Source organism: Rissa tridactyla, chromosome 1, assembly GCF_028500815.1.
Source record: "Rissa tridactyla isolate bRisTri1 chromosome 1, bRisTri1.patW.cur.20221130, whole genome shotgun sequence".
In the NCBI taxonomy this organism is placed as follows: domain Eukaryota; kingdom Metazoa; phylum Chordata; class Aves; order Charadriiformes; family Laridae; genus Rissa; species Rissa tridactyla.
The window spans coordinates 78266939-78281358 of record NC_071466.1 but is presented as its reverse complement, the minus strand read 5'-3'; the positions used below and the strand labels follow the sequence as shown (position 1 = coordinate 78281358).

At 47.7% G+C, this 14420-nt stretch overlaps 2 protein-coding genes across 9 annotated transcripts in view; both read left to right on the top strand.

Annotated features, from left to right (window-relative positions):
- ZBED1 (zinc finger BED-type containing 1) overlaps positions 1–14420 on the top strand; it is a 63044-nt gene that overhangs the window by 31866 nt on the left and 16758 nt on the right. Inside the window, exons 1-2 of one of the 6 annotated variants that reach the window (XM_054196546.1) lie at positions 11771–11920; positions 12203–12531. The exons of 2 other annotated variants lie outside the window; for them this stretch is intronic. The gene's annotated coding sequence lies outside the window, so the exon portion shown is untranslated. Of the gene's footprint in view, positions 1–11120; positions 11254–11770; positions 11921–12118; positions 12532–14420 lie in introns of those variants that run through there. 3 more of the 6 variants (XM_054196506.1, XM_054196517.1, XM_054196526.1) reach the window with 3 other exon arrangements.
- The window catches only part of DHRSX (dehydrogenase/reductase X-linked), a 166786-nt gene continuing 163293 nt past the window's right edge, over positions 10928–14420 (top strand). Inside the window, exons 1-2 of one of the 3 annotated variants that reach the window (XM_054196584.1) lie at positions 10929–11250; positions 11864–11920. In XM_054196584.1, the coding sequence (XP_054052559.1) occupies positions 11133–11250; positions 11864–11920 (175 nt within the window). In that variant the 5' untranslated portion in view covers positions 10929–11132. Of the gene's footprint in view, positions 11254–11863; positions 11921–14420 lie in introns of all 3 variants that reach the window. The other 2 variants (XM_054196574.1, XM_054196567.1) reach the window with 2 other exon arrangements.

Genomic DNA, 14420 nt, shown 5'->3' with positions numbered 1-14420 from the left:
GAAAATTCCAAGTAGCAGCAGCAGATAATTAAAGACGAAAAGTTGAGACCGACCCTTATATTTAAAATGTTTCAAGAACTCATTGCAAAGACCTTTCTTTTCTTTTTTTTTTTTCCACTCTCACTCCCTGTCTCAAGTGGCAAACAATAGTAATCGGAAAAAGAAAGTGCAGAAAATAATATGTGACTTACAAATTGTCCTTAGCAGCGTAGTGGCCTAATTGGCGAAGGGGTGATGATGCGGTCCTGGGGTATGGACGGAGGATGGCACAGATGGAGAACTGTTGTGTGCTGACGAGAGAGCAGATGCTATCGAAGGCATTTTGCGGCATTAGAGAAGGTTCTGGCTTGCCTCCATCAGCAGTGCCAATCTCCTTACTCTCGGCACGTGAAGAGATTTCACCCTCCAAAGCCAGGGCTGGATGGCCATCATGGGGTGCGCCAGTGCTGGAGACAGCCAGGAGAGGCCGGGAGCAGAATTTTGAGAAAACATCTAGCACACTTGTCATCTGTATTTTCATATGATCTCGCAGTTAAAAATAGGGAAGAGAGCGGCACGGTATGACTAGCCAATTCTGTGCAGGCCTTAACAAGAACATCTCTTGTCCGTGGTTCACTTAATACTCATACTTTAATCTCTGCCTAGTTTACACTGGCAGTTTTGCGCTGTAAATATATGAAATATTCTTTATACCAACACTTCTTTCCGTATATCAGTCTCAGTTACTTTAATAGACACTCCATAGTACACTTTGAACAGGAGATGTCTAAATAAAAGTTAACAGATTGTGTTGTATCGTGAACTCCCTCTGAAGAGCCATAAAAGATCTTTTACAGTAAACAGGAAATGAGTAAGACAAGAGAGAAGTATATAAAATACTAAGTGGTTTAAAGATAGACTGGGAATTTTGCTTTCCTGCCTCATAGTACAGAAATAAAGGGCTATGCAATTATATTAGAAGGTGGCAAATTATAAAACATCAAAATATTTTGTGACACAATGTATGTAATCATATACATGAAACACTGCACAACTAGAAGAGACTTAATAAAATCCAAAAATAATTTGGAGAATCGTCTACATATCAAATATATCTAAAGAGACAATTACTGGCAGCAAGAAAAAAAAAATGAAATCTTCAGAATTTTAGTCTAACAACCATTACTAAATATCAGTATAATAGGTGGAGATCAGAAGGAAAGTGGAGATTACCGTGTAGGAGGTTGTCTGCTGAGAAGATTTTAAACTTCCCTCTGAGACATCTGGTCCCGGTCATTTTAAGAGCTAGACAGAAATCTGCGCTGATCTTTGTCTCACCCAATGTGGCTGTTCAGTGTTTGATCCTGTCCCTGAACTACAGATCACACGTTCATCCATATGCATTTCTGAAGCTGACTAAAATTTTCTTTCGTAACACCATGATTTAAATTAACCTTTTGATTAGAGCAGGAACAGTTAATAATTAAATAGAGCGAAAACTAAACCTGCAGGTAAAACCCCCACATTTCTTTGGGCCTGTCTACGGGCAAATTTATGTCCTTTTGTGTAAATAAACTGTGTTTTGATTAAGCAGTCGAGTTCTCCTTCGGTTCATACTCTCCCTGTTTAATCAACAGCAGCAAGAGAGATAGAATCAGATCCTTGATTGCTATTGATGGCTTATTGTAAACAGTTGGTTGCAAGACAATGCAAAACAAGGGCATGATTGATATTGTGACAGACAAAAAACAAGAAAAGCCAGATGCAGAATTTAGCTTTTACCTTGATCCCTCCTTGGGAGGAAAAAAAAAATTAAACGTAGTGAATGGGCTGTTAATAATTTCTTTATTAGGAAGCAAAACCCCAGTAAAAGACAGACTGGCCACGAGCAAGATGGGCGCAAGACCCAACATGCAAGTTGCAGGAAACCCCCTTGTTTTGCAATTAGAAACCCAGCCAGTGAAATCATGAGCGTAAAGCCACTCATCCTGTACGTAATGCGTGGTTTTGGTTGCTTGCTTTTCTTTAATCTGGAACAGTAGTAAAGGCTCCTGGGTTTACACTTCTGGTAGATAAAAACCTGTTTGCTAGCTAAGGCTTGCAGCTTGAACATGTGGTTACCAGGAGAATTTGCTCTCCACCCATAATTTTTGTGTAACAAGTGCATGTTACAGCCAATAGAACTCCTTTATTCGAAGTAGTATCCATGCTGTAATGTGATTTATATAGAAAGAGATCCCTACTCTCTTGAGGTAAGAAGTAACAGTGTAAACCAACCCCTTTAAACACTTCTCTCTGAAGTCCTGGGTGCAGCAAATGCCATTCCCCTTCCATGTGCTTAATGAAATTTCAAAATGTTGTTTTATCTGTCTGTACACATAAATGTGCATATACATTCACAATATATATCTATATTCTGTTTTTTATGAGGAGAAGTTGTATAAACGCCCTTTAATAATCTACACCTTAGATAAATGAGCTTTGAAGTCAAGAGGTAGGAAAACATCTTCTAGCTGGGAATGTGGAATAAATCGTTCTGCAATGCTAAAGTAGCTTATCCTAAACTTATCAATTAATAGTCAAAGTGACATGTAGTGGATCACTGGTCTTTTGCAAGTTTCTAGAAAAAAACCCAACACCCTAGTTTTAAGAAGTAGCTTTAAAGATTGGAACTCTTCACTTGAATTATTGGTTGGTTTGGATTAAGGCCTTTTACTAGATGAAAAATACTTGTTATAAAACAGGCTTAAATCTTAGTTTTAAAAGCTTCTTATGCATGTGAACTACCTATGTCATTTTATAGTGTCATGGTGGTACTTAAAAGCATACTCTTACACACGAAAAAAACCCAAACCCAGAAACTAAAAATAGGTCTAACATATATAGAAGCAGTGATAGCCGATTCCTTTATGTTAGGCTTATCATCATTAATTACTGAATGTAAATGGCTGTAAAACAGCAGCAACAGATTAGAAAGCAATACAAACCCAAGGCTAATCCAAAATCCGAAAAGCGCCGTTTCTAACCACTGCGCCTCGTGGGAATCCCAATGTTATCTATTGGGCTCGAGCAATCTCAGCTCTGAGGGCAGCCGGCAGACTGCGAAATACCCACTTTGTCGCATATTTGTGAGTCTCTAGTGAACGATTTTTAAAAATGGTCGATCTTTCATTCTGCACTGTCTCAGCAGAGTGGGATGTGATGATGATGTTGAATTAAACTGCTGTCTAAATAGACTTGGAAATTAAACTATCATAAGTAACACATTATGTATAATCGGAATAGTTTATTACCCTTGAAAAATACGAAGGCTAATGTCGTACGTATAATCAGAATCAGACATCTTTCAATAATTTTGAAAGTCTGTTCTTAACAACTGTCAGGATGAGCCCTTGGCTTTCTCCAGCCCTTAAATTATTTTTATCAGCAAAATTGATTGCCTTTGATAATTTCTAGGGCATATATTCTAGGGGATCAAACTACAATTCTGGAACATTTTCTGCTTTCTCACAGAGCAGTGTTAGGGGAGAAAGCGTAAGGTCGGAGCCCGGCTGAATCTTCCCTTCAGTTGTTCTTAAGGCAGCTTTGGCACTGTCATCACACTACGATTTGCTTCTCTACTGACAAAAATGATACAAAGAATGAAAAAAGCTGAGTGTTTACAGCGATTTGGATCACCCTAAGGACAAGGAATGGGAAATGTGAATTTGTCCACAAGAATAGCAAATTTTTATTTAGCTTTTCCCTTTAAATTTTAAATTTCGAGTGATTAATTTTTTTGGCCTTGCTAGCTTTTTATGCAGTTGCTTTGTGCTCAGTAAATTAATGTAATGCTATAGAATAGCCAAAATCCAAACCATCGCTACACAAGCCAAACATAAACAAGTTATATAACCTTGCAATCATTCATTTATTAAAGTAAGTGGAAAATTCAAGGCGTACGTAATCTTTTTGGACAACTGACAGGCAGGTGTGATTGAGAGAATGGGGAATCCAGTGATTGTAGGCAGATAGAGAGACAGGTTTGTCTGGGTGATTAGGAAGTAAAGTGAAATGGAATCGACAAAAACGGGAGAGAGCGTCGGCTGCCCCAGGACAAGGAGAAGTAACAGGGCAGAGACCTTTTAGAGGAACCAGCCGCAGCAGTGACGGGCAAGTGTCTGGGGAGATGCGGGCGCCAGGACCCCTCGACAAAGAGGAGTGCAAAGCAGCCGTGCCAGAAAAGCGACAAAAAGGAGCGCAGAGCGGGCTTAAGGAACTGCCGGACCCTCTCCCATTCTCAATAATCCCCCTGTATAGTCAGTATAGAAGGGAAAAAGGCAACACCGGGCTTCAGGCACCTCCCAGCTCAGGTCACTGTACGCATCCCTCCTGTTTGTGGTCCACCTCCGCGCACACCCCACAAGCACACCTCCGCCTGGTGTCAGGGGGGGCAGCTGGTCCCAGCCCCAGCCCTTTCGCAGGAAGGATGGTTTTACTGCACCAGGGCTGTTGAGCTCCACTTGCTTTCAGATGTCTTGACACTACACGCCAGATCAGCTCACGCGACATCACTGCTCCTGAAAATTGCCCATCTTCATCCTTCCCGCTGCACGCCGTGAGCAGGGTTAGCAGTGAGCTGGACCATTTTTCAGCAAAGCTAAACCAAAGCCAACCCACCTCTAGCCTTTCCCACAACTCCTATTTTCTGTCATCTGCACGTCTTCCTTTGCTCAGCATTTGCATCGTGTTTTGGCCTGATCTTCTTCCCTCCAGCTTGTTCTGCGCATCTCTTTACCCATCACCGCGTTTGCTCTCTCATATGCGGCAGCCCTAGAGACAGGCAGTCGGAAACACCCCAGCTAGTCTTTAACAACAACAACAGCAACAAAAATAAGAGATGCTCTTCCCATCCTGAAGTCGCAGAGCGCTGCGGGCAGGACCTGCCCCCAAGGAGCCCCGGAAATCTGTGCAGTTAAGTACAAAAAGCATAGCGTCGTTCCTAAAGACAACACGTATTAGCTCCGATCCAAGAAGTCAATTGGCAAAACAGGAATACGTGATGGGAAGTATCTTTACACTGGTGTGAGGCGCACACAGGCAGAGCAGGGCACAAAGCCAGCTCACTTCAAGCTGTATGAAAAGTTCACAACAGGTGAGAATTGCCTTCTGTGGGCAGCAGAAGATGCCTCCCCTGACTGTCCCATGAGCCACAGCCCCGACCACACACGCGTTTCTGTGTGGCACATTTCTGGACCGCTCTGAAGATCTTGACATCCAAACTCCACCTCCCAGCTTCCTTGTCCTGGCCACCCATCCATCATCAGTGTGAGGGCTCCCTGCTTGCTGTGCGGAGTCGCCTGCTTATCTGTACCAGGTGGGACCTAACGCAGCCGGCATGCCCAAAACCAAGGCTCCCACGTATTTGCGGGGTTCGGTCCCACCGTTTCCCAAGGCCGGCCGTGACAGCAGCGAGTGTGGTCTTCAGGGAAGTGCCTGCAGACGAGGATGGATGAGACCAGTGAACTTTGCTACTGAACCTTGAGTACTAATGGCAGCGGTGTTGTCATAGCCCCGTTCGGCTAAGGGGACGGGCAGGGTTGCCTGCGCCTGAAAGCTCGTCTGTTGTGTTCCTCCCAACGGACAATACTGCCTTGCGCAATGTTGTTGTACCTGGTACTCAAGTATTCGTGCAAGCAGCTGCAACAAAAATGCAGGTGCAGATCAACTCGTGATATCCAGTTCATGAGGGGTGATTCTGGTTTTTTTTTATTTCCTTCACATTAGAGCAGTGCTAACCAAGTTTCTGATGAAAGACGTGTTTATCTTATAGTACTGCTAAGGAGGAGATCATAGACACATGGAGGACCTGGTGTCATGGAAGACTCTTGCTTTGGACCATAATCATCCTCTTGGCTGTTTGCTGAACCCTAACAAAATCCTCTTAGCTCTGGGCTGGGCAGTGTTGCACAGAGTATGCCACAGCTGCTTGCAGACATCACTATACAAACATTGAAATAACCACAGGGCAATTATTGACACTAGATATTTTTTAACACATATGAACTAACTGTCAACAAATCCATTTCTATAGTGGGCATAATTAATCTTTTTTTTTTTTCCTCAATAGCATTATTCTGTGGGTGTCAGAAAGTTGCCAGTCCACCTCACTTGTTTAAATCTGTCTGAAAATTCCCCCGCTCCTCTCCCACCTTGACTAATAGAAACAACACCGTGCCATTTTGCTGCAACAGCTTTTCCCTTACCCCATCCAAGACATTAAGGAGTGTACTAGCCAGGGTTGGATGCGGTATGGAAACTCGATATCCTGCTGTTATTTTGCTCTGATTTCCCCATGAAAGTCAATCACTTTGTTTCACTCTCCTTTTAGTGTAGGTTTTTGTTTCTTTTCTTCTGTTTGGTAAATATGCTGGATATTACCTCCCTCCCCGCCCAGTTGCTTGGCATCCTCTGTGGGCCAGATCTTCTCAAAGGCCTTTTGAAACCTCGTGTGTGTTAATCGATGAGTTTATCTACTTCAGGACATTTTCAAATAAAGTCCCAGAACTGATTCCCCACTGCTGAAATACAGTCCTTGCTACAGGTGTTTTGTTATTCTTTCAGCCAATTCACAAAGTCAAGTTGGCGAGTACAGTTTGTAGGCTGTTAATACCCTCACTCAATTCTAAACAGATTTACTATTTTTAAGTGTTTTATCACAGCAGTTCTTTTTAACAAAAGCTTGTGTATTTTTGTCAGCAGCTGCGCCACGTCCCTGCAGAAGTTTTGTATGTAAACACATGTGTTTGGGGATATATTTTCTTAAAATATTTATTTATTTATTTATTTTTGTTATTGCTTTTTTCTGCATGCCACCTTCTGACTCTTTGGTCCCTGAGTCTTGGCTGAACCGCAGGGGGGATGCTCTGACCTTACCTGATGTGGAGTAGGGGTACTGGGGGGGGTGGATGCCCAGCCACAACTACTCATGCTCCAGGCTTTCCAGACCAGATACTTCCTGAAAATGCAACATGCGCTGAATACTCAGATGCACAAATACAGTAGTCACTGCAGGGGCGGTCGCTTTAAAAAACCTGAGCGGCAGCAATAAGCACACTGTGCTTCTCGCAGTAACAGCTGAGTGGTGTGAGCATTTGGTTGAAGAGGGGGAAGTTATCCCTACTCCAGGACTCTATTTGCACTTCTTAGTCCATATTCTTCTCCAGTCTAAAAAGCGTAGGCTCTTCAGGGAACGTGGACTGCAACTGTGTCCCCTTGTTCCCATGAATTCAAATGCTAGGCTAGAAAAACTCGTGTTTCTTTTCTTTACTGTATTCCTGGGCTTCACATCCTTATGACTATAACCACCCCAGCAAGGGGCAGTTTTTCCCAACGAGACTATTTTCTTGAAAAGTGAAATACCTGAAAAAGACCAAGAGGGATCAAAAGCCACCCCGCTTCGTGGGCAAATGCTGTAGCACTGGTTCTGTCAGGCAGAAGGTCGGTCTTACACCCATCTACTATTTCCCCCAGCGTCACCAAAGAAAAATAAACGTGTCCCATTAGTTGATTGCCCACAGCAGAGGAGCCTGCTCTCAGTCCCCGGGACTTCCTACTGCGTAGCTTGCAGACACCTCTCCCCTTGGCAAAGTTTCTTTCCCCTTCCAGGTAACCGACCCTCCCCCAGCTACTATGGAGGGTGCCTAAGACCTTACTGCTCCGGATGGCCCTGCTGTTCTCAAGCGCCCAACATTAGGCAAGACGATGCCTACTTTGAGGGTACCCAAGATGACTTTTTTTGCATGGGCTGGGGGGAAGCATGTGCGGCCTGTCAAAATTGTCTGCAGGTGCTCCAAACCCACCATGAATTCCAGACGGAATCCCAACCGACTGTTTCCCAGCACTGCCTAATCTTGGTAGCACCTCCCTCCTGAACCTGAAAGCTCCTCAGGCATTTAACTTTATTCACCCACACATGTTAAAGAGATCCTGTTTTGGGAAGATAGGCACTTATCTCTTGCCTCAAGTCCCACTGCAATCCAGCTTAGGGAGACAGGCATTTAAATCCCTTTTAGAAGCCTGAAAAATTAGCAGCAGTCAGAATTATGTCTGGCTTCTTCCGGCGCGGGCCACCAGCTTTGACATACGTGCGAAACAGAGAGAGCACGTCTCGAGCTAAGCACGGGAGTGGAAGCGTGCACGTTACCGTTTGAGAGGGATTGATGTGACACCCTCGACACCTTACGAGACTGCCCCAACTATTACGCTGTGCTCGGGCAAAAAAGCACCGACCTCTCCTACTTGAACTTGAACCACCAGGTGGTGAATACCAGGAGCTGTTGGCTCCAGTTCTTGTCTCAAGGGGAGCGAAACCAAGGGAGCCAACTCACATAGCTGGAAAAGATGCGTTGCACGGAAGATTGTCATGGAACAAACGAGAAAAATAGGGCATAACCTCCTAAAACTCCACCCCGTGCCATAGAGCGTCTGAACTGCTGGGCTAACCTGGGGTTCGCTTTTGTCTGCTCTGATGTGGCCCCGTGCCTCGCGCGTTCCTGGCTGCAGAGCCTCTCGGCTGCAACACCTACCCTCCACGCTACCTGTCGGTTGCTGATTATGCCATTCTGCTGGGAAGTTTGAGCTCAGGGCTTAATTAGAGCCTAGAAACATCACCCACTTCCTTTCTTACTGCTTTATGCATCTTTATGCAAAATGTGGGTGGAAGCACCGTGATCACATACTGCTTCATTAGTGCCGGTCCTGCAGGAGGGACAGATAGGCTGGAAGCATGCGTGGATAGAGCTTTATTACCGTTTCTCATGACTTTCCAAGAGGGTATCTGTGCTCTAACCGCAGGCTGGCTTTGCCCGCTGGCGCTGTGAGTTCACTTACCCTCGGTGGAAAGGAGCCCTCTAAGCACCTCAAAGGAAGCAGTTGTCTTCTGCAGGTCTTCAGAAGTGCCTCTCTCTGTCCCGGTACAGTAAAGCTGAAGCAAATACATTGCCTCTTTTGTCCCTTTCAGGGCTCAGACACCTAAAATTTCATTGAGGTCATAACGTCTCAAGTGAGGTGGCTAAAGTAGATGGACAAGATTCCAGCCTGAATACTCAAAGCTTCACAGTTAATGGTTGCAAGAAAAAAACCTCAAAATACCAGTAAGAAGTACATGGTGACTGTTGAAAACCAAAGAAAAGGAAGTATCAATTAAAATCAGGGTGTATTATAAAACACTATTTGAAAAGAATCAAAGACCTACAGCCTTTTGTTACCATTTTCATTTCTCCTCTGCTTCATGTTCCATCAGCCTTTAGAAAAAAAAATGTAATGTAGCATTGAAACAAATTTTCCTCATCCTTTCTGTGAAGCCATACTCATGAACCGCAGAAGGTTGAGAATAATTCTAACACCTTGAGAAAAAGTAGTGGGACTAATGAGACCATAATGTTAACCCATTGGTTCTTCCCTACTTAGTCTAATTCTTTGGATAGCGTTGCCTGAAAAAAGACAGAGGAGTATTTATTTCCATAGCTTGAATACTCATCGATTGATTTTATTATACTAGAAAACCTGAGACAGCATGGTATATTTATACACAGATCGTGTAAATACACTGTAGGCAAATCTCACAGTTTCATGTTGCAAAGGGCTTTCATTAATGCTGTAGTTCTGAGAAAAGGATGTAAAGCAACATAAAGGAGCCGAGATTTGATTTTTACTGTGATAAGCTGAAAGAATAATTCACCTTTACTAAACGTCAGTTTCTTCTTTCATGTCTTTTTATGTGATGCTCTTTCTACCACTCGGTGCACGGTTGAGAACAATATACATCAAGAATGAATCCTTCATTGATGTGACTTCATGATGTTCTGTTTATTATTTATGTTTGCATAATTGCATGTGATAATAAAAGAAAAAATAATTCACCAGAGATACATAAAATTAAATGGTTGGTTTTGTCCCGGAGCAACTACACACTATGCTTTTACTTTATGCATATTTCTGGCAGACGAGAGAGTCAGTTCTGCTGAGTGATCTGATACTGAAAAAGTATATTGCTAATTGTAATTTTTCTAGAAAGTACGTATTTTTTTTGAAGGGGAGGAGGAGATTACATTTCCAATGCACTTCCAGAAATTTGTATGGCTCCCTGTCCTCAAAGACAAAATGTTGCCTAAGGATTTGAATATATGTCTCCTCTTGTGAGAAGACTATAAATATTTTTTGTTCTGTATTGATACTGTGTATGAAACACCGCCAGTTGTGTGAATGAAAACCACGGCATCAGAGCCAGGCGCCGTGTTTCCTGCAGCCGAAACCAGGCATCTACCAGAAGAACTGGTAGGCAGGACGCGCTCTTCAGTCCCAAGCACTCAAGTGTCTCAAAAATAAGGCTGAGGATTTAAAACACTCAACTTTTGAGATAAACCACGCGATACAGTAGGTATCGCTGTGAAGAATGCACTCCAGAGGCTGGTATGAAATGTAGGCTGCTGATGCAGGAAGGCTTGGTACGTAATTTGGAGAAATCGGTGCCTGCCAGAGCCCGACCAGGAGAGGATCGAGCTTGAGGGATGCCGGAGGTGACAGGGGGGATGCCCAGACGGGGCGATGCCCACGGGATTCGGCACCAGCCACCCCTCATCCCTATCAGGGAGAAGGGAAACAGGGAGACACCTCAACGAGCCGGGGATTCCGAGACACAGACACAGCCGGCTGCCTCCTCCCCGCCCGGACACCTCGGTGGCTGCAGCAGACCTGGCTCCAGCTCTCCCTTGCACCCAAAACGCGGCAGCCTGTCCGCCCCGCCGCCGCTCGCCACCATCCGCCTCCGAGCGCCGCACACCCTCGCCCCCTCCCCAGCTCCCCGCCGGGGGCCGAGCCGCCGTCCCGCCGCCGCCGCCGCCCCTTCCCTCCCCACGCCGGCCTCGCCGCGGCCCTTCCCCCGCCGCACATGCCCAGAAGGGCGGGAGCGGCGGCGCGCCCGGGCGCTGCTGTGACAGCGGCGGCGCTTTCCCTTCCGCTGGCTGGGGGCCGCGCCGCGCTTCCCCCCGCCCCGGCCCGGCCCGGCCCGGCGGAGAGTCCACCGTGCGGGCCCACAGGCCGCTCGCTCGACCGCCCGCCTCGCCCCTTGCCCGCCTCGCCCCGAGCCCGCCGCCGCGGGGCGGGAGGCGGCCATGTCGCTATTGTCTGCGCTGGTGCCCTTGCTCCGGGTGTACCGCATCGGCCTCCTCGTCATCCTGCACCAGCTGCGCCGCCGCCTCCTCTTCCTCCGCCCGCGCTGCCCCCCGGCCGCAGGTGAGCACCGCGGGGCGGAGCGGCTGCGGGCCGGGGGGCGGCTCCGGGCCAGGGGAAAGGGGCGGGGGGGGGCGGCAGCGAGGGGGAAAGTTTGCGGGGAGCGCCGGTGCCCCGGGGAGCGCGGAGCCGGGACCTGGCGGCCCGGCCCGGCCTCGCCTGGACAGCCGCGACCTTGGCCGCGGCGGGTCGCTCGGGCCGCGCCGCTTCTCCGGCAGCGGGGCTAAGGCCCCGCGGCGGCCCCGGCCGCCGCCGGGATCCTCCCCCGCTCCCCTCCGCGGGCCGGGCCCACCGCGCCGCCCCGAGGGGCAGCGGCCCTGGGGGAAGGGGGGAGGGGGGGGGGAGGGTGCTGCGGCTGGCGGGGCGCCCTCTCCGCCCCCGCCGCGCCGAGCCCCGCCCTTGCTGCCGCCGGCGGTCGGCGGGGCCCCGGCCCCGTCCGGCCCCCCCCAGGGCCGCGGCCGCCCCGGACTCGGGGCGGGGCGGGGCGGGGGGCCGGGCCCGGGAGGGGCGCCTGGCTGCACGCCGGGCTGACTGCGGCCTCGGGAGGCGGCGTGGGGGCTCGGCGGGCCCGGGGGGACCCGCTTGTCCTCTTCCTTCGGTGTTTTTTATCTGCCGGTTTCGCCTCAGACCTCGGCTCAGAGCCCCGTGGGCGCAGCCTCCCTCAGCCCAGGTAGGTGCCTGGAAGGCGGGCGGCGGCCCGCAGCCCTCCCGCCGGCCCGGCCGCGGAGCCCGGCGCTGCCGCCACCCCGCCGTGCCCCCGCCCCGCCGCCGGCCCCGCTGTCGCTCTCCGCCCGGCGGGGCGCTGGGACCGCCGGCCGCGGCCTCCTCGCCCCGGCCGCTCCGGGAGGGAGGACGCGCCCGCGCTCTGGAAACTTAATTCTTGGCTAAGCGGCTGTCAGTCGCTGACAGCCCGTGAGCTGACAAGTGAGTGACACTTGTGCTTTTCCCCAAGGGACTGCAGGTTAGTTATCCGTCGGAGAAGTTACCTTTTTTTGCACTTTTGTCATGTGGGTCAACAGCATGCGGAATACTGACTAGAGGAAACTTTTGAGTTTGCCAGAAAACGAAGATCTGAATTTCTTCTTTCCCTCACATCATACTTGAAGACTTTAAAATGCTTCTGAGTTTATAAACTTCCAGCAAAACCACGAGTCCGGACGGACGCGTAGGGTATCGTCAGAGCCGAGCGTATGACTGCACGCACGTCAGAGCCTTTAACTTTCTCTGCTGAGCAACGAATGAGCCTTTGTGGCTCTGTTGATAGTCCTAACCAGAGGAACGGTAAAAAAACAATAATATTGAGAGGGCATAGTGTTTTGGTAAGGGTTGAAGCAGATGAGGAAATTGTTTTAGAGAATTATCTGAAATACTGGGGAGGAGATGGGACAAGTACACCACATAGTAAGAGCGTATTTGTGCATTTCATCACACATGCCATCCTTCGGTAGCATTTTATCTACTTTTTATCCATTCCCAATCCTTCTGTGATAGGCTGGGATACTCCTTTCTCGTTCTCAAAAGACAGAGATAAACCCCCCAAACAAACGGGAGAACCCTGGTGACAGAAAGGGCAGATGTGCGTACAGTTTGAAGTCATCTGAGCATTTTTCTAGCGTTAGTTTTTCTTGGCAGAGCAAAGCTGGGTATTGTGCCTAGGGTGTGTAACACTTTCCAAATCTTTTTTTCGAACCACAGAGAAACAGCATGACGAAAATGTGACCCGAGTGTTTTGTTGCAGTCTGTTCTTAGCTGCTATTGAAAAAAAAGAAGTGTTGAATTTGGAAATGCCGGAGGAAAGTAGTGAAGATCCAACCTGGGAAATGTCAGCTGCCTGAGTAGGACCAGGGCAGATTTGACAGATGTGGAAAGTTTTCTTTCAGCCCTAACTCGGGGTGGTTTCTTCCAAGGACAAGTAGTTTCCTCCTCAGATAGTTGTTTGTGTGCAGTTGCTTCTTGGCAGTTACCTGCTGCCTTGCGTCGACTCGCCGTGTCCAGCCACTGCTTAAAAAAAGGGAATCACCTTGTCAACAGGAACTTTTTTACCCAGAGTAACCTCGTTTCCATAATAACTTCAAAATAGCGACTGCAGTGCAACAAAAAGTGAAAGTGTTGCTTAGAACATGCTTAATTAAAGCTTGGATCAGTAAACTGCGCTTGCTGTAAGAAAACGCCAAGTAACTTTTCCAGACAGTAAGCTAGGAAGGTGTGTATGTTTAAAACTTTCTATATCTTTTCAAGGGGGTGTCCTTAACTCTCACCGGTCCAGGTGTTTGATTGTCAGGGTGCCTTTCCCGGGGAAAAGCGGGGCTGGGGAGGGGAGGGCAGGGCGGTGGAGTCGGACCTGCCTCCTATCCCATTGCCTTGGCCCCACTTTCCCTGTCAGAGTTTCCATTCTTCATGCGGCAGCAGTGCAGCTCTCCCGTGGAAGGTTTGAGACTGAGGGATGCTTGGTGGCTCGTCCTCGAGCTCTGTGGGTGAGCGAAGGAGTCCGGTGGCAGTGCAACCCTTCTGCCTCCGAATTTTCCAAGAAAAGCTTGATTTCTTGCACTTGCCGGGAAGAAGTGTTCAGGATTTTAACCCAAGTAAACCGTATTAGTTTTGTTTTTCTTTTCTTTTTCTTTACCCTAACTTAGTCAAAGTTGCATGCTCTTGGGACGTGTGCTTTCACATGGCTTTTAAAAGTCACTGTCTGTTCTGTCACATCCTACTGGCGTTGATCTAATTTTTATAGATGGGATTCAAGACAGTTTTTTGGGGAAAGAGGACAGTTTGAGCTCTGAAATCTAGATGCAGTGCAAAAACTTGGTAATTGTTTTGATTTGCGAACTGAAAAGATAGTAATATTCGCTATTGAAGTGAGCCTGCCCCCCACACCCCCCTGCCCCAATACAGAGTCGGGAAGTCGGTCTGAAATTCTGATCCTGAAGCTCAGGGAAAGGAAATACAGAGCTGGGAGGATAAACGGGCTGCAGTCAGTGATTGCTTCGCTAACTAAAATCAGTGTGCAGAAGTAAAGGGGAACTTAAGTTTAACTTAGGTTAAAACATTTTCCAAGTACTAAATACATAAATGGTATAACTGCCGATACGTAGTGTAAATTGTGTTGGTGTTCAGTGGTCTAAATAATTAATAGTTTCATTAGAAATTACTGCTTGGATATGTTTGGGTTT